This window comes from Oxyura jamaicensis, chromosome 33 (assembly GCF_011077185.1).
Source record: "Oxyura jamaicensis isolate SHBP4307 breed ruddy duck chromosome 33, BPBGC_Ojam_1.0, whole genome shotgun sequence".
In the NCBI taxonomy this organism is placed as follows: Eukaryota; Metazoa; Chordata; class Aves; order Anseriformes; family Anatidae; genus Oxyura; species Oxyura jamaicensis.
This window is the reverse complement of record NC_048924.1, coordinates 283,035-296,382: the sequence shown is the minus strand read 5'-3', so window position 1 is coordinate 296,382 and position 13,348 is coordinate 283,035. Positions and strand designations below refer to the sequence as shown.

General features: G+C 67.6%; 2 protein-coding genes across 7 annotated transcripts in view; one reads left to right on the top strand and one right to left on the bottom strand.

Moving 5' to 3' along the window:
• NAB2 (NGFI-A binding protein 2) overlaps positions 1-37 on the top strand; it is a 3,610-nt gene extending 3,573 nt beyond the window's left edge. The window contains exon 7 of the mRNA XM_035308955.1: positions 30-37. Coding sequence (XP_035164846.1) covers positions 30-37 — 8 coding nt within the window. The remainder of the gene's footprint in view (positions 1-29) is intronic.
• STAT6 (signal transducer and activator of transcription 6) overlaps positions 1-13,348 on the bottom strand; it is an 18,775-nt gene that overhangs the window by 5,254 nt on the left and 173 nt on the right. Inside the window, exons 1-22 of one of the 6 annotated variants that reach the window (XM_035308960.1) lie at positions 13,041-13,221; positions 8,473-8,603; positions 7,410-7,548; positions 5,524-5,607; positions 5,303-5,441; positions 5,100-5,152; positions 4,790-4,938; positions 4,512-4,643; positions 4,221-4,409; positions 4,059-4,146; positions 3,790-3,912; positions 3,543-3,635; positions 3,175-3,381; positions 3,004-3,098; positions 2,755-2,891; positions 2,486-2,632; positions 2,220-2,289; positions 1,790-1,915; positions 1,580-1,681; positions 1,384-1,464; positions 968-1,111; positions 48-897 (exon numbers count right to left, since the gene is read on the bottom strand). In XM_035308960.1, the coding sequence (XP_035164851.1) occupies positions 702-897; positions 968-1,111; positions 1,384-1,464; positions 1,580-1,681; positions 1,790-1,915; positions 2,220-2,289; positions 2,486-2,632; positions 2,755-2,891; positions 3,004-3,098; positions 3,175-3,381; positions 3,543-3,635; positions 3,790-3,912; positions 4,059-4,146; positions 4,221-4,409; positions 4,512-4,643; positions 4,790-4,938; positions 5,100-5,152; positions 5,303-5,441; positions 5,524-5,607; positions 7,410-7,548; positions 8,473-8,588 (2,610 nt within the window). In that variant the 5' untranslated portion in view covers positions 8,589-8,603; positions 13,041-13,221 and the 3' untranslated portion in view covers positions 48-701. Of the gene's footprint in view, positions 1-47; positions 898-967; positions 1,112-1,383; positions 1,465-1,579; positions 1,682-1,789; positions 1,916-2,131; positions 2,290-2,485; positions 2,633-2,754; positions 2,892-3,003; positions 3,099-3,174; positions 3,382-3,542; positions 3,636-3,789; positions 3,913-4,058; positions 4,147-4,220; positions 4,410-4,511; positions 4,644-4,789; positions 4,939-5,099; positions 5,153-5,302; positions 5,442-5,523; positions 5,608-7,409; positions 7,549-8,472; positions 8,604-9,481; positions 11,484-12,694; positions 12,874-13,040; positions 13,222-13,348 lie in introns of those variants that run through there. The other 5 variants (XM_035308961.1, XM_035308963.1, XM_035308959.1 and 2 more) reach the window with 5 other exon arrangements.

Below are 13,348 nucleotides of genomic sequence, written 5' to 3'. Positions count from 1 at the left end.
CCCGTTAGGACTGTGTGGTGTCTTTTTAGAGCATTAGCGACTCTTCCTTTGTAACGTGTACAGTAGATTATTTATTTTGTTATTTTGGAATAAAACTTTATTTTATGGCTTATCTTCCTGCCCCCACACCCCCAGGCTCCCCTCTCCCTGCCTTGACCCTCCTCCAGGCTGGGGGGGGCGCAGGGCAGCTCACAAACCCCACAGCAGGTGCCAGTCCCGGGTGGACGAGGGGCTTGTGCCCCCAGCTGGGCTGATGTGTGTGTGTGTGGGGGGGTCCTTCTGTCCCCCCCCCATCCCTCGGGGAGCCAGAGGCCTTGCCGAGCACCGGGCTGGCACGCTCAGCCCCCCGGTTCCCGCTGCCGCCTCTCGCCCCCGCGGCTGACTCATCCCGGCCCCCGCGGGGGGCCGAGCCCGGCAGCGTGGGCTGGGGGCACCGAGCTTGGCGGCGAGGCTGGGGGCACCCCCACGTGGGTCAGGGCCCCCGCTGGCAGCGGCAAGGGCAGGCAGCGGCTCCGTGCTCCAAAGTGCAGCGTATACACAGGGTGGGGGGGGGCAGGGCGTCACCCGAAGTGCTGCCCCCTCCCCGGAAAATTCCCTCCCCTCCCCTGCCAGAGTTCCCACTCCAGCGCAAATGGTGTCAAGTCCATGAGCCCAGACGAGGCTGCGTCGGGGCTCTCAGTCCCACGGCCCCCGCAGCCCCCTCACGCGTGCCCTGGCCGGACGCTGTCATCCCACCGGGACTCCCCCAGCCCCCAGCACGAAGCGTTGGGGCTGGGATATCCGCTGCGCTGCAGGGGGGGCGTGAAGGGGGGGCACAGCGCGGGGCTGTCCAGGGACATCTCCTGTAGGAACTGGTCGAACTCGGAGCCGGGCGGCAGGTCCATGCTGGGCGCCATCCTGGGGGAGAGCAGGAGCAGCGTGACCCAGGGCAGCCCCCCCAGGCACCCCACGGCCCCCCCGTGCTTACCACCTTGGGGAGCTCTGCAGCGGCGCGTCCATCGGCGTGAACGGGGCCAGCTCAGGCATCTCCTCATCCCGTGGCTCCGGCGAGGGTCCTCCGGGCAGCAGCTGGGAGGCCTCCCCGGGCATGTACTGGTTGGTTATAAAGCTCCTGGGGGACAAAGGGGGGAGAGGGGGCCGATGGAGGGGGAGCCTCCCTCCCCTGTGGTGCTTGGCAGCCCCAGGATGCAGGAGAGAAGTGTTTGGTTTGGGGGCTGAAGTGCGTCTCCTCATGGGCAGCACCAGCTGGGGAGAGCACTGGGAGCACTGGTCAGCTGGGGACGTGCCCCCCTCTGCCCCCCCATCCCCCATGTGCATGCCCTGAGACCAGGGGAAGGGGGGGCAGGGCAGGGTGCCCCCCTCCAGCCACGCGTCAGCTCTTACATAGGGCTCCTGAAGGCAAGGTCTTGGCAGCGGGGCAGCGCAGGGTCCAAGACCAGTGACGATGAGAGCATCGGTGAGGTGCTGTGGGGAGGAGCAGGAGCACTTTGGGGGGGGGGGGAGGAAACACAGCCCAGCCATGCTGGGGGGAGGTGGGGGGTCCCACCTGTCCCCACCCCAATTGTGGCACTGCTCCTACCTGGGGAAGGAGGACCCGATGCCCTCGGGGACCATCATGTTCATGTTGCTCTCACCCGCGGGGTAGCTGGGCATGGACTGGGAGCAGAAGGCAGCAGGGGGGCTGCGAGTGCAGACGGGGGGGCAGCAGGTGAGGGCGTTCTCCAGGGCAGCCCCCTCCCCTCCCAGCATGTGCCCGGAGAGCTGCCCCTGCCCCTGGGCAGGCACTCACCAGATGGGGCTGAGCACCGACTGCAGGTTCTCGGGGTGCAGCTCGGGCTGCAGCACGGGCAGGCTGAACATCTGAGCCTGGGGGGGCTCGGGGCCCCCCCCCGCAGTGCTCTGGGGCTGCTGGTCCCTGCAGAAGTGCACCGAAACCCCTCAGCACAGGCAGGACTCCTGCACCGCCAGGTCCAGTCTAGGAGGAGGCGCGTGTGCAAGCCAGCGCTTGCTGGGGGCACTGACATCAGGGTGGGATTCGCGTGGAGCTGGGCTCCGCTGCGGCTTGGGCTCCCCGGGGAGATTCCTCGCTCACGAGCACCTCCCCATTTCCCCCAGACAGAAATCCCCCCACCCAGCAGCGATGCTCGGGGCGGCCGCTGTCATCTGCCCGTGCACACACCTCCATCGGGGCTCGCCGACAGCCTCCTGCACCCACCCACCTCTCGCTTTCCACCGTCATCTTGATGGCGGTGGAGACGTAGCCGCGGCCGTCCTTGCCCGTCTGCTCTTCTGTGGGGAGAGGAGAAGCAGCTGTGAGCCACCACCGTGTGCGGGGCGATGCAGCGCCAGCCTTGGCAGCCCCTGGGGCCAGCAGGACCCAGGACCCAAATCCCTCCGCCCCCCTCGCAGCCCCCCCCTGCTTCTCCCCACAGCCTTGCAGCCGGGGCAGCCCCAAGGCCAGGGCCCCTCTGCTCCCACCACTCACTGTTGTAGTGGCTGCCGAACGCCTGGTCCTTGGGGATGTTGGGGTAGAGGTTGCGGAGCTGCCCCAGGTCCCGGATGCGGTCGCCGAGGGATCGGATGGACAGGTCCTTGGCAGAGAAGGGCTGGATGTTCTCCACCTGGCTGGAGCCTGCGGGTGACACGGCACGGTGCTCCACTGCCTGCCCCCCGTAACACCCAGCATCCCCGTGCCACGGTGACCTCGCTCTCCCCTTGGCGGTGCTGGCAGCAGCCCCCGTGCCCCCGTCTCACCGTCCTTGCCCCGGATGACGTGAGCAATGGTGACGCCCCCGATCTCCGAGTCACTGAAGCGGAGCAGGAAGGTCCCGTCAGGCTCTGTGCTCAGGAGCTTGCAGACGTACTGCTTGCTGATGAAGCCGATGATGAGCCTGGAGGAAAGGACAGGCGGACAGCGTGCCAGTGCCAGGATGGGACCCAGAACTCCCTGCGTCTGGCCCTGGAACAGCCGTGAACACCCCGCTCGGCCTCCCCAGCACCCACCTGTCCGACCAGTAACTTTTGAGGCATCTCTTGGTGAGGTCGAGGACTCCGTCAAACCACTGCCAGAAGGTGAAGCCCCGGCCGGGCAGGATCTCCTGGGGAATGAGGGGGGTGTGAAGCTCCCCAGGGCCATGCTGGCCCCTGCCCACCCCGGCCAGCCCTCCCAGTAACCTTGTTGAACTGGGCCCAGGAGACACTGCGGCTCTGGAAGTCCTCCAGGCTGGCACTGTGGTCATTGAAGATCTTCTGGGCCAGGAAGAAGTAGTGCTCCTTGAGAAGCCCCTTGGTGGTCTGCACCTCTGCCATGAACTTCAGGTTCAGAGTATCGCACATCTTTTCCCACGGCACCCGCTCGGCCACCACAAAGGGCACGCGGTCCTATGGCGGAGCCAGACAGCATCAGGACAGCATCGGGACATCGCCCACTGCCCCGGCCCAGCCCTGAAGTCACCTCATCCTGGAGCTGGATCCAGACCTGGCACCCCGGCAGGTCCTCCCTCGCCCAGCCCCTCCCCACAGCCCTCGCTCGCGGCACTCACGATCTCCGAGAAGGCGTTGTCCCACAGCACGGTGGCTTTGGCGTTGTTGTCCTGGTTCCCGTGGACGATGACCACGATGGGCAGAGACAGGACCTGGGCTCAGAGCACCCTCCCCTCAGCCCGGGCTCAGCCTCCCACAGTCCTGAGGCCGCCCCAGGGCCATCCCAGCCCGGACCAGGGCTGCGAGGGGCGGCAGGACCTGGGTGCCTGAGGGAGGCTCGGTGCTGCCAAGGAGAGGGGCCGGTACCTGGAGGTGCACAGTGAGGTTGCTGGGGCTCAGGGCCACGGTGGTGCTGAACAGGACGGCGCATTTCTCCTCCGTCACCGACTCGGACCCCTTCCGCTCACAGCGCTTTATCTTCTTCAGCAGCTAGGAAGGGGAGAGCCAGGAGTCACCCCCAGGCAACCAACAGCCCTGAGACCCCCACAAAGCCCTCGCGGGGTCCTCCCAACATCCCAGCGCAGCCCCGAGCCTGTCCCGGAGCTGCTGTACAGCCCCTGGGCAGCAGCACTCACCACGTTCTTGAAGTTGGCGCAGCAGGTCCCGCTGGTGGGGTTGGTCTCCAGGGCCACCACGTTGTGCATGATCTCCCCCGTGCTCTCGCTGGGCAGAGGCGGGGGTCAGGGCAGCGCAGCGGGGGCGCAGCCCCCTCACCCCCGCGCTGGCCGGCCGCTCACCTCAGGGTGTTGCCGTAGGCGCTGAGTGCCAGCTCCCGCGCCTGCTTCTCCGTCACCATGTCAGCCCGCACCATGTAGGGCTTGGTGGACGCCTTCAGCAGCTGGGGACCCAGCAGGAACCGGATGCTTGCCTGGAACTTGGTCTGGGTCTTCAGCACCTGCGGGGGCTGTTTCTCCACCAGGAAGGAGCTGGGGGAGCAAGGGGTGGCAACGGTGATGAGGGCAGCCAGCTCTGCCACCAGCCTCTGCAGATCCACCTTCTGCCCCTGCAGCACCCTCCCTGTCCGTTACCTCTTGACCAGGCTGGATAAAACCTCGTTGAAGCGCTCCAGGAGCCGGGGCAGCAGCTCAGGCCCCAGCTCTGCGCTCGCTGCCATCACCTGCTGGTGCAGCTGGAAATAAACCTCCACCAGGCTCTCACACCTGCGAGGAAATCATGGGGAAAGGGTGCCCTGAGCCAAAAAACAGGGCCACAGCAATCCCGGAGCTCCTCAGGCCAGCAGGGTCCCTGTTCCCAGGGGAGAAGATGGGGCAGGAGGGTTGCTGCGGGTCCCCCATCGCCACCCCACCTCTTCTGCAGCGGCGCTAGGTTCTCCTCGAAGAGCGCTCCGTTCCCCGCCAGCTGCTGCTGCCTCTTCCAAATCTGGATCCTCTTCAGGACCTGCTGCTTGGCCACCTCCAGCTCTTTTGTGGCCTCCAGGATCAGGGTGGGCAGCTCCTGGGGGGCAGCACCAGCCACGGGCTCTGCATGGCATCGTGTCCCCGGCAGAGCCCGCAGCCCCGCACTGGCCCCATGCCCCCCGAGCTGCTTCGTGCTCCTCAGCCCTGTCCCCCCCCGGCAGGATTGCCGCCTTGCCCCACTGCCCCAGCCCCACTCACGCTCTCCGGGGCTTTGGGTTCTGTCTTCAGCTGTGGGTTCAGCGGCAGAGAGGCTGGGGAGGACGGAGCGGGGCGGACCTGTTAGCACCGGACTGCACCCGCGTGGCACTGCCGGCGCCCTGGGGCACACCGCTCTCCGCCGTGCCCCACGGCAGACCCACACCATGCCCCACGGCCGGATCCATCCCGCCCCGGCCCTTCACCTGCGGAGCCGTCCCGCAGCTGCGAGCTGCGCTCCCGCAGTGCCTGGACCTCGCGGACACGGTGCTGCAGCCGCTGCAGGCCCAGGCTGAACTTGAGCTCCTCCTGCCGCCGGTGGAAGCTGAGGGGCAGGTGGCGGTCCTGGGGTGAGGAGAGGGGGGTGAGCGGGGTCTGGGGCCGGCCCGGCCATGGGTTGCCCCGGCAGGGGGCAGGAGCCACGCACCCTCTTGAGCACGGCGGCCTTCTCGCCCTCCAGGATCGCCTTCAGGACAGCCACCAGCCGCAGCGGGTCCCGCCGGTACGTGCTCTGGGGGGAGCAAGGCCGTGGGTGTTAGCAGGGCAGGACGTGTGCCTCGCCACCCCCAGCCTGTCCCGTTTGCGTGCTTTGGGCCCCCAGCCCACCATGAAGAGCACTGAGCCAGTCTCTGCAGTTTCACGGCCAGCCACGTGGGAGAGACCGTGGCTGACTCGCTTTTGTGACATAACCAATTTCCAGCTTTACGACCAGTTTAAAACTTTAAAAACTTGAAAAAAATAAATTAAAAACCTTTAAAACTTTCCCAGTTTTAAACCGTGCATGCAAAATGCGAAGCAACTTTAAATTAAACCCAAACCCACCCCCCAGTTCCCTGTTTCGGTAAGCATCCCCTCAAGAGGCACCAGCCCTACACCTGGCGAAGACGTTCCCGGCCACCCCTGGCCCGGGTGAATCAGCGCTTTCCACCAAGCCCAGGGAGAGGAATTTCCCAGCTGGCTCCAGCTCCCTGCACCCTGCGCCAGCTCCTCCGGCCTTCGCACATTTCCCAAATTAGCTACTTCCCTAAACAGCAACGCGAACCGCTGGACGGCCCGCTGGGCGGCTTCCCCTGCGGGCCAGGCGGCAGCTCCGCAACACGCCCCTGGCCCCCTGTGCCCACCCCGCGTCCCACACGCTGCCGGCGGCCCCGCACCAGCACCGGGGTTTGGGGGACCAAAGCCCTGGGTTCGGTCTCCCGAGATGCTGCGGCAGCACAGAGCTGCAGCCTCGCAGCGTCACGGCCCCGTCCCGAAGCACCTACCCCCCCCCCCGGAGAGGGGCCGTGCCTGCCCCGGCTGCTTCCTTGGCCATGTTTGTCTTGAGCAAGAGCACCCAGCTCCCGCCGCCCGCAGCCCACGCTCCCACCCAGCGCACTCCCACAACAAAGGGCTTGGAAGGGAAAAGGGTTTGCTGTTACGGGATGAGGAACAATGGGAGGAGGGAGGCTCTTCTTGAGTAACTTATATTGGAAAAAAAAAAAAAAAAAAACAACGCTGAAACATCTGCCTATTTTCAAAGGCCAGCAGCAACATTTTTCATGAAAGTCACCCGGTTCCCCAGAAGTTATGACTAAAACTGACCCCTTCCCAAATGTTGTATATTACCAAAAAGCAGGGTTTTCAACCAGAACTGGGCTCTGGGCGCGAGCACCGTTCAGCCCTTACTCTAAGAGCTCCACTGGCAGGACAGAGAGCAGAGGGGTTAATCTGCAATCACAGAGGGAGGAAGAGAGACAGAGAGCAATTCACGGAGGTCTCAGTAAACAGAGAAAGAGCCCAGAAAAAGAAACCCAGTGTACACATGCACACGCGGCAGGAGGAAACACGGCACAAAACACCGCACAGAGGAAGGAGAAATCAAACGCTCGAGCAGAAAATGGGGAACATGTGGCGAGGAGGCTGCACGAGTGCCAACGTGCTCGGGGGGTCCCTGCGGGGGCAGCTCCTGGGCACCAAGGGGCTGCAGGGACATGGGGACATGTCCTGCAAGGGGAAGCTGCGGCGTCCAGAGGGCAGGGAGGAATCGTGGCCACGAAGGGCCTGAGTGCTGTGATGAGCTGGGGGCTGCCCCGGGACACGGATGAGCTCCCCCGTCCTGCCGAAGCACCCACAAAACCCCACCGCCGGCACCGAGTCCGCACGAGTCACGGACGGCTCCGGCCTCGAGAGGGGACTGGCTCAGAGCATCGGCGCCTTCGATGGTGTTTGATGCAGCAAACCCAAGGCATGACAATAATCCTGCCTCCCGTGGCTGCTAGCTGCCGTCCCGGCAGGACACGGCCCTCGGGGCCCCGCGCCCAGCCCCCCGCGCACCTCAATGCTGCTGACTTGCTGAAGGATCTGGCACTGCTGCCCATCGCTGCTGGCGGCACTGCGGAGCTTCTCCAGCATGGCCGAGAGCATCCCGCTGGCCACGCTGGTGCAGAAGGCGTCGGAGCCATTGATGAACTCCCTGGGGAGAAGGGGAGAGGGCCAGGTGGGCACAAAGCCTCCGCCCTCCCCGTGAGCACGCACCGGGGAGGAAGGGGACATCGGTGCTTCTGCTGTCCTGGCACGTCACCCAGCGCCGGCTGGACTTCTGGGGGAAATTTACAGCTGTGAGCGAGGGTGAACGGCACTCTGAGCGAGATCACGAGGTTCATCGGAGAGGACGTCATCTCCTGAAACCTCTCCCACACACACACCCAGCTGCCACCCACCCTCCGCTGCCCTCCCCCCCCACGGGGCCTGGAGTGGCCCCTCACCCGCTGCTGCGGCACTGCCCCAGGGGCTGCATGTGGCCAAGCCCCTTTGTGCCAAATTTCCTGCCCGTTTGCAACCCGGTCATCACGCTGTGCGGAGGAGAAACAGCTCCTGAGGCCACTCCTGGGGACGCCTGGGTGAGACCCTGACGCTGCTAATTAACCCGCTGCTATTTCTATGGTCTAGGCACAAACCAGGGGTGCTGGCCAGGCTGCGCCCATGGTTATTGCCACTGCGAATGCAGCACTGAGTCAGTCCAGACCCTGCTGGGGTGCTGAGGGCACCGACAGACCCCGACCAGCCTCACCTGACCTTGCACCCTCTGCCCAGCTCCCTTCCCATCCAGATCGGGGCGCTCAGCCCCACCACGAGCTGCGCCTCCAGCACATCCACCTGCGGCCCCATCTCCTCTTGCTCCCGCGCGGATGCACAGGGCGCCCTCACTTACCTCACCTGGGGCCGTGGACGGAGCCCGGCACCAGCACCCACACGTTCAGGCACTGGCCAGGCTGAGGCCCCCTTGGCTGGGGGCTCAGCCCTCTCTGCGGGCAGCTGGATGCTCCCCAGCTGTGTCCCGGGCGCACGGGAGCGGTGAGGGGCAGGGCAGAGCCCCGTGGGGCAGCCGGGGACTCACCAGGGCTGGTTCTCCAGCCAGTCGGCCAGGAGGCAGCGCAGGCTGCGGGGAAACTCCGCGAAGAGGCTGCTGAACTCCTCCGGCGGCATGTGGGAGACGATGTTCCAGAGGGACATCTTGGGAACCGTTACCTGCAGGGAAACGGGAGGTGAATGGGGAGAAGGGATGCACTGCAGGCACCCCACACAACCCTGTCCTCTGCACTGAACGGGTCTGTGCCCCGGTCCTGAAGGCTCCTTTGAGCACTGCTGCCCCGTCCCTCCGCCGTCTGAACCTGCTGCTTGGCACGGCCGGGGCTGCGCGGAGAGGAGGAGCAGGAAGCACCCATCCCTCATCTTGGGCAATCCTGGCAGGCTGGCAGCCCACTCGTGCCTCGGTTTCCTGCAATTCTGGGGAATCCCTGAGCCTCCTCCATGGGCACAGGCACACACGGGGTGGCAGGCAGCACCACCGAGCTCGGCGCAGGAGAGATGGCAAAGCCACCAGGAGCAAGAAGAGCACAAAGCCCCTGCTGGAACGGCTCTGCTGCGGTGCTTTCAGGAAAAAGACACAGCCCTGACCCCCAGCCCTGCAGAGGCCAGGTGGCCAAGCTGCTCCCCAAAACCTCCCCAGCCACCCCCCCAGGGAAAACACCTTCCCAGGGCATGCCTCAGCCACCCCACAAACCAGTCTCCAGATTCCATGGAAAGCAAGGAGAGGGCTCGATGACTAGAGACAGGAAACACCTCGGGGAAGACCTGGAGGCTCCCACCACCCCCAGGCTGGGCTTCGCAACCCCAGCGGTGCCTCCCTGGCACAGACACACCCCGCGCCCTCCAGCAGCGCCTAAAGCCTGCGGACTTCACCCCGCCTCCGCAGCCCAGCCTCCCGGGCTGCTTCCCAAGATCCTGCTCCCTTCCTCCCCGCCACCCTCGCGTCCTCCATCCCACGGCCCCGCCGCAGAGCCCGCTCCCCTCGCGCCACCCCTCGCCGGGGTGAGGAGCCACGGCGCCGCCCGGCCCAGACGCACCTCGCTGCCAGCTGCCCCTCGCCCGGCCGGGGCGGAGGCCGGATCCTGCAGCAGGACGCGAGGCTCCGGCCCTCAGAGGACCGGGAGCCTGCGGGACACGGGCCAGCGCGTCTTGCTGGGGCTGAGAGCAAACAGCCGAGCGAGGGGGAGGCGTCACGTGCGCCTGCGGCCGGCTGCTCTCCCCAGCGGGTCCTCGCCGCGCGGCAAGAGCCAAGGCGCAGGGAGGAGGTGGAGCTGCCGGAGACTCTGAGAAACCATGCGGAGGGAAGGGAGCCAACGTCACTAGGGCAACATTGCAGAGAGTGCAAAACAACTGTGGCCCGCTGCCGGCCGCCAAACGAGGCCGCTCGCCCCTGACTTTGCTCCTGGGGCCAGGACGCACCGGGGCCAGGCAAGGGGAGCCCCCGAGGTGCTCGAGCCCCTGGGATCCCACACCCATCGGAGGAGCAACCCCATTGCGTGCTGTGCCTGGGCCTCCCAGCAGCGAATTTGCTCCTGACTCTGCTGGCACAAACCCACCTCGATGATTTACTGCTGGGGTCGACGGACCCTGCAGGGATCACCGGCCGGGGAAACGTACCCAGTGCTCAGCAGGCAGCTCAGCCCCACAGGGCACCTGCTGCAGCTGGGGCCGGGGCCTTTCCACTGCTCGCTCGGCCGGGGAAACCCACCAGCGGCTGCTGCTTCCCCTTGCCACCCCCCAGGGACCCTGCAAGGCAGGGACCAGGAGAGGTCAGAGCTGCTGGTGCGCAGGGAATAGAGACGGGAGGGAAGAGCAGTCCCTCATCCTGTGATCCTCAGAGGCCCGGTCCCCGTCCCCCTCCCTCGTTAAAACCTGTATTTCTGCTTAGCGCCGGGAGGCAGCTGCTGGCTTGTACGCAGCAACCTGGAACGTGAGCTGGGCATGCCTGAATTTGCTGCGAGGCTGCCAGAGACGCCGCGCTCCTCCTCGTCCCCACCAGCCCAGGGCCAGCTTGGAGGAGCTCGCGGCAGGGGACGGCCCCGTCCCCTCCTGGCGTCAATCGCTGCAGCTCCTCGAGCCCAGCCGTGCCGCGCTTCCTTCCCGTCCTCGCTGCAGTTTCCATAACTCCGTGTTTTCCTCCTCTGCTCCTTCTGCACAACAGCCTTTCCCTGCCAAGCCCGTGCTCCTGTAACAATGCCCTGGCCGAGGTTTCCTTGAGAAGGGCCGGCGTGCCCGGCGCCCCGGTTTCCTGCACTCTGCAGTACCAGCTGGCGCTTGGTGGGCCACGTGGTGTTTGCCCTATCAACATATCTGCAGCGCCGAGAAGAGGAAGCACTGTGGCAGGCCCCAGGACGCAGACCCAGGCCTCAGGACGAGGCCACCCCTCCTGTGAGACGGGGACACTGCCTCGGCCCCTGGGCAAGGCAGCCACCGCCGCAGCTTCCAGCCCCGGGCCGCCAGCCCTGCAACTCGCCCGTGCCGACAGGCGCAGCTCCCAGCTCCGCGGGCAGCGTGCCCACGCCGCCACAGACGCACAAATCCCCCGCTAGCGGGGCTCCGTGCCCCCGAAAAGGCACCGGGTGGAGGCAGCCCCGGACAGGGCCCCCTCCCGCGCGGCTGGGCCATCTGCGTGCGGGGCTGGGAGCTGCTGCCTGGGAAAACCCCGTGGCCGCGAGGCGCCTGCAGCTCAATGGCGGCGCAGGATATGGCGCAGGGGGGCAGCTCCGCCCCGAGCCCCCTCTTCCTACCTCCCCACCCCGCCAGGCTTCGTCCTTGACGGCAGTGGGGACGCGGTGCCAGGAGGTCAGGCAGGACGGGCCCTGGCACCCAAGGGGGCTCGCTGACCTCCCCGCTCCCCAGCATGGGCTTTCTGCTCGCTCCGCGGGCAGTGGGAAGCCGAGTCCACATCCCAGAAGTGAGAGCTGCCAAGCGTCCCGCCGCTGTCACCCGTCCACCACTAGCAGCTCACGAGAGCAGCACCCACCTCTTGGTGCCACCTCTTTGCTGTGCGAGGGGAAACGGGGCTGTGAGGGACCCCGCAAGGGACCCGGCTCCCCTCCACCCCCAGCCCCCAAGCACACGTCCCCCGGTGGCTGGCGGACGCACACAGTCCTCTGCCTTCTGCAAGGTGCAGCAGAGATTTCCCTGGGACTTTCTCAGGGACAGTCGCTCAGATTTTCCAGTGCTTGAAGTTCAGGACACCTGGCTCTGCCACCAGCCTCCCTCCCACGTCCCCATGGGGACGCAGCCTGCTGCTGTCACCGCCTTCGACACGCCTCATTTTCCCCGTGCTGCTGGGGAGGCAGACGCTGCCGGCGTTTGCTGTCCAAGGTGAGGATGCGGGACCTCGGTCCCGGCACCGATGGGACACAGCGCGGAGGATGCTGCGGAGGCCGTGCGGTGGCACGGACTGGCCGGAGCCCTCTGCCCCCCCACAGCGAAAGCCCTCCTGGTTCAGCGAGAGAAGAGCAGGGCTTTCCCCAGCTGACCCAGCCTCGGTGTGACTCAGTGCGGGGAATCCAGGCAGGATTGGGCCTTCGGCTCCCACCCCTGGGGACCTGCCGCAGCCCTTGTCCCCAGAGGCGCCTGCGAGGCTGCGCTCGGGTGCTTTCGCTTTGCCTCACGCACCCTTCACCCCAAGACGGGGTGCCAGCGGCCCAGTCTGTTCTCGCTGTTGGCAGCCGCCCCGCGTTGGACTTTGGGCCTGGCAGCCCCGCCAAGCACGGGCCGGGCTTCCAGCTGCGTTGGGGCTGCCAAGAGCCTGCAGGGACCCCGGCACTGCTGCCTGTCCCCGTCCCCACGAGCAGCGGGCTGGGCTCCGGTGGGCTCACCCCGGGGAGCTCCTCTGCAGGCCCCTGCTTTGCCGTCCTGCCCCCCGACGCGGGCAGGCACCTGCAGAGCCCAGCAGCAGCTGCGGCCGCCTCTCCCGACGCTGGGGGCTGAAAAGCCGCTGGGTTTTCCTGCGGGGAGCCCCGCTCCGTGCACCAGGCCCCGCTCTGGACGGTGTCGGGGGCCCGGCAGCCGCAGGATTCGTCCCGCGGGCTCTGCCCCGCACCCCGGGGCCTGCTGCCAGCCCCGCTGCCCGCAGCAGGGACCGGGAGCCCACGGAGCTGCACGGGGTGCGGGCACCGGGCTGGGGCGGTGGGAGCCGGGGCACCCCCCCCGCCAAGCCCCGTTACCCCCCCCCCCCGGGCCGCGGCCTGCTCCCTCCCCCCCGTCCCCGCGGCCGCCCCCACGAAGCGGGGACTTACCGGAGGGCGCTGCCGCCCGGCCCCGCTCCCTCCCTGCCCCCGTTACCGGCCCGGGGAAGGCCCCGTTACCGGGCCGCGTCCCGCCGGGCACAGGCCCCGCAGCCAGCCGCCGACTTCCCCCTTCACCGGGCCCGGCCCCCGCCGCCTCCTTCCGGCCCGGGGCTTCCACGGCCCCGGTCCCGCCGCCATCCCCGGGGGGTCCCGAGCCGCGCTCGCCCCTTCCCGTTCGGGATCGGCCCCGCCCGGTGCCCCCGGGACCGCGGAGCCGGCGGCCCCCGCGCCCCCCCCACCTCCATCCCGCGGTGCCTCCGTCCCGTTCCCCCTGTCCCGTCCCGGGTGCCGTTACCTCGCGGAGCCGCCGCTCCGGGCCGGGCCGGGCCGGGCCGCGGGGCCCTCACTCCATGGCGGCGCGGGCTGCGGCTGCGGGCGCGGCCGGGCCGGGCTCCCGGGGCTGGCCCCGCTCCGGCGGAAAGCGCCGAGCGCCAGGAAGAGGGAGGAGACGCGCGGGGGTGCGCGGGGGGGCCCCGCCAGCCCCGGCTCCGCTCCCCCCCGGTCCCCGCCGTTCTTCCTCCCCGGGTCCCCACGGTCCCCCCTTGGTCGCCGCCGGCCCCTCCCCCCCCCCGCCCGGTCCCGCTGCGGAGCCGTTTCTGTGCC